Source organism: Tupaia chinensis, unplaced genomic scaffold, assembly GCF_000334495.1.
Source record: "Tupaia chinensis unplaced genomic scaffold, TupChi_1.0 Scaffold000235_1, whole genome shotgun sequence".
NCBI lineage: Eukaryota > Metazoa > Chordata > Mammalia > Scandentia > Tupaiidae > Tupaia > Tupaia belangeri.
In genome coordinates this window covers 5,317,591-5,325,875 of record NW_006159713.1, presented here as the reverse complement: position 1 = coordinate 5,325,875, position 8,285 = coordinate 5,317,591, and the positions used below count along the sequence as shown (strand labels likewise).

Genomic DNA, 8,285 nt, shown 5'->3' with positions numbered 1-8,285 from the left:
AGAAGGGATTGTGGTGTGGCCATTGCCCCTGTGGAGGGTGATTTCTCGCTTTCTATCTCTCTGTCTCTCTTTGTCTTTCTGGCGAGCTCATGCGCCCTATACCAAAAACAAAACAAACAAACAAACAAACAAAAACCTCTCCAAAAAAGAAAAAAGAAAGAAAGAAAATGGGAATAAAAAGGATTATGATGAGATTGGGTCCTGCTGAGGGATTCTCCCTTTGGCGCTTGGAGATGAATGGAAGTGGTGTTGATATCTGAGAGTCATAATCACTAGGTGCCGAGGTCCCCCTGGGGAAGGAGCTGCCCTGGGACTCATCTTGCCTGGCTGCTCTCAGGGAACCTCCTGGGCCTTCCAAAGTCTGAGTTTTTCCCGTGTCTGTGTGTGCCAGTGGCTCCTTTCCTAAGTGGCAGGAAAATAGAGCAGATCCTCACTATTTAGAGAGTCCACATTTGCAAATTTGCCTCTGTCCTGAAATGTTTTTGTAACCGCCCCCATCAATATTCATAGGCTTATTCTTTTTTTTTTTTTTTTTTCGAGAGAGATTTTTGCTATAGGACATGTACACTTGCTGGAGCAATAGAGACGGAGAGGCAGAAAGTGAGAAATCACCCTGGGGGGGGGATGGCCACACCGCAATCCCTTCTCCTCCATTCTCCTCCCAGGATTTTGGGCATGTATGCATATATGCACCATGTGTGAGTTTCAAGACACCGGGTCTGGGACTCGAATCATGGTTGACCATGGGAGTCCAGCACCATCAACCACTACACCACATGCTGGCTCCATTCACAGGCTTTTGTGGTCACCAGTAGATACGCACAGAGTGGCCAAACGTTTGAGTGTCCTCAAGTGCCTGTTTCCAGCTGAAATCCAGTTAGGGACACCTGGCTTCTCGTTTCACCTCTCATTCAGTAACAGGGGTCTTTTCGTGACCTCATCAGTGCACGCTGTTCATTGTTGTGCATCTTGTTAGTGATTTCCTGCCCCAGGCACAGTGCCCAAGTGCTGCAGTGTGTCTTAAGGATAAGACCTGCCGTGTCTTCCACAGGAAAAGTGCGCGTTAAATCAGCTTTGTTCAGGCATGCACTACAGAGCTATTGGCTATGCATTCAATGCTAATGAAACAACACTATTTAATGAATAAGATGTCTCTATTGCCGGCAAGTCGGTAGCATGGGGGTAAAGGCAGTTGGATCCCACATGGCCAACTCTGCGGTTCGAGTCTCAAATCGGGCAATGTGAGTCATGCTGGGTGCATGAGCACGTGTGCCCAAAATCCTGAGAGGAGAATGGAGGAGAAAGGATTGTGGTGGGGCCAACCCCTCTAGGAGATGATTTCTCATTCTCTCTCTCCAGTGAATGCATGTACGCTATAGCAAAACTAAAATACTAACTAAAGAAAGAAAGAAAATAAAGAACCAAAGAAAAGAATAAAAGATCTCATTGTATGTTAATGGGCTGATGAATGGGATGAAAAGCCTGCAGGAACCTAACCCCGTATGTCCGCTGGGAGCAGTGTTTCATTATTCGCTAATTCATGGTCCACAGACACCCTATAGAATATAAGGACTGAGAATCATGAACTTCGATCTCTTATGTCTGAGAACGGGCATCAGGTCCTCCCCCTCCCTTCCAGGCCCCAGCAAGAAAAGCAAATCCCCTCTGGATGGGCTAGGTGGGGCTTGACATATCAGCTGGGACCCCACAGGGCCCCCCTCAGAGCAGGGCAGAGGCTCCCACTTCTACAGTGCCTGAGAGCCTGCACCTCCATCTGGAGAGAGCTGACATCCTGCGAGGCAGCCTGAGGAAGGAGGAAGGGCTGATGGGCCTTGTAGGGCACAGGCCCTAGGCCCGGGGCTGGGTCATGGCTCCTCAGAGTGGCTGTACTCTGGACAGGCAGGCTCGACCAGGGAGGCAGAGATCATGTTTATGCTCTGCCCATCAAAGGAGAGACATGGGGGCCAGCAGGTGGCGTGGTTAAGGCACTGGACTCCCACATGGCCAACCATGATTCAAGTCCTGGATCTGGTGGCTTGCTTTCTCACTTTCTCTCTCTCTGTCTCCTTCTGGTGAGTGCATGTGCCCTGAAACAAATTTTTTCAAATATCAAAATAAACTATTTTTGATAAGGAGAGACACTGAGACTCACAGGGCCTGGACATCCGATTGGTGAGGGCCACACGTGGGGTCCTCTCCAAGCTCCTGCTTTACAGTTGAGGGACCTGAGGCCCCAAAGACATGAAGTGCTCAGGCTTCCATCTTGGCCACTCCAAAAAAGAGGATGAAGAGGTCTTATGCATGCGATTTCTCCAGGACCAGTGGCTCGATCCTAATTACAGGGAAGCATACATCATCTGAAAATGAGGATCAATTTCCTTAATCTGGAAATGCACCAGGAGCTGGCTCAGTGTTGCAAAACAGACAGCCATTAGTCATCAGTGAGGTCCTGCAGCTAATTCTTTTGTGTCATTTTCACACCATGCTGAGCCTTCCTGTGGACTGTCATGCCATGAATTATGGACTCGAATAACACAGGTGACAGTGCCAGACTGGTGTGTAAGAGGCCTCTGATGAATGGCCATGTTTATGTTCTCCTGAGGGAGCCCCAGCTAGAAAATGCAAATCTTGGGCAATTAATATCAAATATGCACAGTTTCAACCCATTGCCTGTGATTAGACATGCAGCCAGAAATGGCCTCATTTTGAAACAAACGAGGTTTTTGCTGGAACCCTGATGAATGAATTCGCCAGTTCGCTCTCTAGGCCGGCTCGATTGTGGACAAAATTCATCTGTTCTCGAGCCAAATCATTCATCACGTATTTGTAGCATGAGACGTTGTTGTAAAGGCTGGGGGTCTGGCGGGAAAGTTCTCCCTGTTTAGAGAACCAGGCTAGTACACTGCGTTAGATCTCGGTATTCTGCCTCTGCCACTTCCTGGGGACCTTGCCCATGACCCCATCTCAGCATCAGTTTCTACACTTGTCAGAGCACATACATCCCAGCCCTTCTCATGTCACAGAAGTATCGTCAGCAACCGGGAAGAGACAGACCGTGATATTGCTTATAAGCATTGAGGTCTAGGGTGTGGGTTTGAATTGCAGCTCTGCCACTTCCTAGCTGTGTGGCGTTGGGACAGTTCCTCACCCTCTCTGGAGCCCCATCTCCTCCATTTTATTATGAGACCCTCTTGTGAGGATCATTGTGCAGTGCGTATTAGTCACTGCTTGTGGCAGGACGACCACACGTTCGCTTTGATCGCAGTCCCTATGGCCCACGAAGTCTGGGGTCCAGTACGAGGCTGTCATCGAGGTGTCAGCCCAAGCAGGGTCTCATCTCAAGTCTCAATGGGAGAAGGACCCCCTTTCAAGGTCACACGGATGTTGGCCAAATTAAATTCCTTGAGGCTATAGGACCAGGGGCCTCAGTTCTGGCTACTTGTTGGCCCTCGGCTGGCTACAGGCTCTTGCAGACTGAGTACAGGATTTTCATCTATTTCTGACTCCATATATGAAAATGTCTTTCAGTAGCTCCTGGGTGGCCTCAGACAAATTACTCAACGTCTCTGAGCCTCCGTTTCCATATCGATAAGGTGCAGACAGTGAGACCCCCTCACTGCAAGTTGTTCTAATCATGCAGCAAGATGCTACTTAGCCCAGCGCTCGCCCCACAAATAGTACTCGAAGATCTTCAGCAGAAATCACTGACCCCAAGCAGCTGCAACCCACAGCGTTCGCCACGGTGAGCCTTCCTTCCCCTCCCAGAGTGTGCCATGCTGTAAGCAGATGCTGCTGTGTTTCAGGCGCATGCTGAGGAATAACACCAAGCCCAAGGAACAGAAGAGCATACTTATCCTGCCTCCCCGGGCGGGCACCCCCAAGCTCTTCAACGCGGCCCTCGCTGCAGCAGGAAAGATGGGCGGCAAGGGGGCGAAGGGCGGCAAGCTGGCCCACCTCCGAGCTCGCCTCAAAGAACTGGCTGCGCTGGAGGCAGCGGCGAGGCAGCAAGAGCTGCTGGAACAGGTAACGCGGACGGGGACCCGGCCACCTGCCGTTTCAGGTACACTGGGGAGAGCCTGGGGGAGCTCCAAGAGGAGGGCTTTAGTTTTAGAGACTTGTGCCCTTCTTCATGTCAGTCTGGACTATTTGGTTGCAAGCGACAGAGTGCAAACTCGAATTAGTTCGAGAAAACCGGAAACAGAGAATTTGGGGCTCAAGTAATTACGAAGTTCAAGCGAGGCTGGAGCTTTAAACCCAAATGAACCAAGGTCTTGTCCCAGCTCTAACATCGCTGTTTGCTTAGGTGATGGGTCCAGCTCCAGAAAGACCCCTAAGAGTTCTAGGGTCACACCCTCCTAGTCCAGCAGCAACAACCAGAAGGAAGCCCCTCTTTCCCAGTGATTCTGGCTAAAGTTCCAGGATGTATTGTCATTGGACAGACTTGGGTCACACGCCAATTCCTGAGCTATTCAACGTGATCAGAGGAATGTGGTGTCTGAGGGCCCTGGGTCACATGTCCACACTGGACTGAGAGTGGGGCAGGAGAGGTGCCCTGCAGGGGAGCCTTGGTACCATTGCAGACGTCAGAGAGTGTGGGCAGGAAATGTCCCTCCTGGGATGACAGAGACATTCTTATATTTGACGTTGATCTGTGACAATATAAAAGACTCTAAAGAGAAGATCCCACAGATAGGCACAGTGCCAACTGACCTCACCCCCATAAATCTAAGAGGAATACTCAGATTAGTTCTGGGACTTTTCCTGTGACTAAAACCAAGATGCTAATTAGAGAGATTATACTAATGTGTCTGTTATGGCTGTCCTTTAGGGAGGCTCCTAGGAAGGAGGGCTGTGGGAGGGGGCCTGGGTTTAGGCAGATGCTCTGTGGCAGACCTCTCTAGGGGAGGGGCAGCAGTCTACAGAGGTCAAAGAAGCCCAGGGAACTCGGCCTCCATCCAGCTGGTGTCAGAGTCCAGGGGACCCGTGCAGAGGTCATCTGGCAGTAGGAGTCTGGTGAGTGACATCAAAGCCACTTCAGGTTCCAAGACATTCTCCAGATATAGCCACCCGTGGCCCCAGACTGTGGAAAGATGTGCTTGCCTGGCTCACAGACTGTCAAGGTCCGGGCCGAGCCAGCAAGCTGGGGTGATTAGTGCTGGTGTGGGCGGGGCTGAGCATGTGAACTCTCAGAGTGCTCTCAGTCCAGTGAAAGGCTTTAATGGACGTGACTTTGCTGCTGCTCGGGGTGAGCTCTTCACCCAGGCGGCTTTGACACGTGAATTAAATTTGCATGAGTGCTCCCATCAAAGGCATTTCTCCTGCAATTTGGAACAACCAGGGCTGAACAGTGGAAGACAGGGAGCTGTAAAGGCAAAGTCCAGAGACACAGATCACATCCCTGCTCTGTCACCTCCAGCCCTGAGATTACTCAGAGCTGCCATGCAGGGAGGTAAGACCAAGTGGGAAGCCCTGAATCCTTTTACAGGAGCATTTGAAGCAGGCACGCCTCTCCTGGTTCCATTCATGGCGCGATGGTCGGGAAGCACCATCGTGGTCATCTGCTGGGCAGCATGCCTGAAAGTGCATTGTCAGGGTTAGGGGGGTGAGGGAGGGGAGCAGGTGCACCAAAACACACAGAAATTCAGAGACAGAGTGAGTGGTGGAGGGTTTGGGGAACTGCCTTGGGCTCTGGGAGCATCCGTTAACCTTCCTTCAACACCCTATGACTTGAGCACATGTCAGGGGCTTCCATTGCTCACGAGTACTCTGACTGCCCTCTTCAAATTCACCACCACCACCTCTAGTGGGTCTTGGACCTTGGGGATTGTTCTGGCCTCTTCCTCTGGGGGCTGCTCCTTCTCTAGAGTCCTTCCATGCAGAGGTGGGAGAAGGCAGGCCCACAGGTATTCTCAAAGGCTTGGATGTTTACCCAGTTTCCTACACAGGCCGGTGTCTATGGGGGTGGCACAGGCTGGAAGCTGGAGCTCTGTACCAAGTCCCTAAACGCAGGGTCGGTTCAGCCTAATGCTGTTCTTACCCAAGGATCTCGACCTATGAGACCTTCCAGAAGGAGCCCTCATCGCCCTCCCCCTTGTTTGTTTGGGGTTTTGCTCATTCCTTCTGGGAGCACCCATCCCTGCTTACCACTGGGGCAGGGCAGGGTGCTTCAGGCTTCGCAGAGGCCTCAGTGGGCTCCCTGGAGGTCCCCCTGACCTGCTCCAATAGCTCAGTACCTGGGCTCTGCCTTGACAGACACCTTCATCCAGGCTCCCAGCCCCGCAACTCAACAGAGATGGAAAATGTCCCAAGATCGTCCGTGAAACTCAACCAGGACCTTTGTTTGTTTATTTTGTTTTTATTTTTTAGTTTTTGTTGCAGAGGAGGAAAGGCAGGATGGGGAGTGAGAAACCACCCCCCATAAGAAGAATGACTGTACCACAATCTCTTTTCTCCATTCTTGGCAGGATGGGGAGTGAGAAACCACCCCCCATTGGAAGAATGACTGTGCCACAGTCTCTTTTCTCCATTCTCCTCTTGGAATTTGGAGAAGCAAGAACACGCCCTGGTGTGATTTTTTCCTCCCTTTCTTTCTTTCTTTCTGGAGAGTTTTTTTTTTTTTTCTTTTTTTTCTTTAAGGTGTGTGCATTCACCTGGAAAGACAGAGAAAGTCAGAGAGACTGAAAATGAGAAATCATCTATCCCCCCAGGAGGGATGGCCATGACCCAATCCCTTCCCCTCCATTCTCCTCTCTAGATCTTGGGCACGCACGCACACACCCTGTGTAAGTTTAAGCCACCGGGTCCAGGACTAGAACCGTGGTCAACTAGGTGGAAGTCCAGTGACATAACCATTACACCATCTGCTGGCCCCACCTGGTGTGATTTTTTTTTTCAAGCTGCAGGGCCCAGGACTCAAACCATGCAGTCTGCCATAGGGGGCCCAGTGCCTTGACCTACACACCACCTGCTGGCCCCAAACAGAACTTTCAACCCTTAAATTTCCTCATAATATATGAGGGGACATCATGTATAGTTTATGGAACGAGGGAATAAAGTAGGAGTTTATTTTAGTCCCCACAGTTTTTGAAATGTAGGCATTTTTCTCACAATACACTTTCCCATGAACTTTTTGAAGACCTGGGTTCTAGCTCTCCTAAATAACCCTGATGCAGCTCTACCCCATCCAGTAGACGCCACCCGAGTTTGTCCCCAAGTCGAAGACAGAGAAACGACCGAGAGATAACCTAGACCCCTTGGAGACCTCTTGGGCGGTCGGGGCCTCACAGATCACCCTCTCGGATTTCCAGGCCAAGAAATCTCAAGACGCCGGGGGAGAAGAAGGCTCAGCTGCCCCAGACCAGTCCGCAGCCCCGGCAGAAGCCACTCCTGACCAGCCCGCACCTCCAAAGTCCGGAGATCCCCCAGAACCGCCGGGACCCCCGGCCCAGCGCTCTGCGTCATCTGTCTCCCCCGGGAGGCCCGAAGCTAGCGGGGAGGAGGCGGCCAAGCTGGAGGAGCACCCGGTGCGGATCCACATGAGCCCGGGTCCAGAGCCCGGCGAGCAGATCCTGTCGGCGGAGTTACCCGAGGAGAAGAAGGAGGAAGCGCCCTGAGCCTGCCCTGCGCGGGCCCAGCAGGCGTGCCCTGGCAGCCGCGTGCCCAAGGCGCCGACAGCCCAGGCGAGGGCGCTGTCCGCGGTAGTGGCCTCCGTTGCTCGCAGCCCCGCCAGGCCAGCATGTTGCCCCGACTTTCCTCAAGTGTTCTTGTCGGTGAACTCACGCTGTCACTTGAGAACCCTACTCCCTTCTAGTTGTATAATTTTTTTGTTTTAAGTCTCTTTTTTAAAAGAATTATTTATTCTATTTTATTTACTATTATAATTTCTTAATTTGCTACAGGGTACATACAGTCAACAGAGAGAGACAGTGGGACTCAAGCTGCAATTGGCCATGTGGGAGTCCAGCACCTCAACCACTAGGCCACCTGGTGGTTCCAAGGGTATGATTTTTAATCACAAAATTAGTTTCTATTTTTTATAAGCAGGAGGTAGAATGGGCCTCCACACCACGGGAAGCCTGTTGAAGGTTACTGAATGTACGAGTTTCCCCAGGAAGTTGTCCCCCATGCTTCAAGGATAGAAAACATTTCAGAAGAAGGAGGGCCTTAAGCCAAGTGGTGCTGGTTGGGATGGTGAGAACTTATCTCCCCCAGACTGTTCTGTCATTATCTCAGGACACCTCAACTAGAAAGGGACCTACCTGCAGGAGGCTGCAGGCTGAGAGGCA

The 8,285-nt window shown here is 51.4% G+C and overlaps 1 protein-coding gene across 1 annotated transcript in view; it reads left to right on the top strand.

Annotated features, from left to right (window-relative positions):
- The window catches only part of LOC114007797 (cyclic nucleotide-gated cation channel beta-1), a 15,602-nt gene extending 7,740 nt beyond the window's left edge, over positions 1-7,862 (top strand). Inside the window, exons 7-8 of the mRNA XM_027771855.1 lie at positions 3,804-4,023; positions 7,308-7,862. Coding sequence (XP_027627656.1) covers positions 3,804-4,023; positions 7,308-7,613 — 526 coding nt within the window. The 3' untranslated portion in view covers positions 7,614-7,862. The remainder of the gene's footprint in view (positions 1-3,803; positions 4,024-7,307) is intronic.
- Positions 7,863-8,285: the final 423 nt, after the last annotated feature.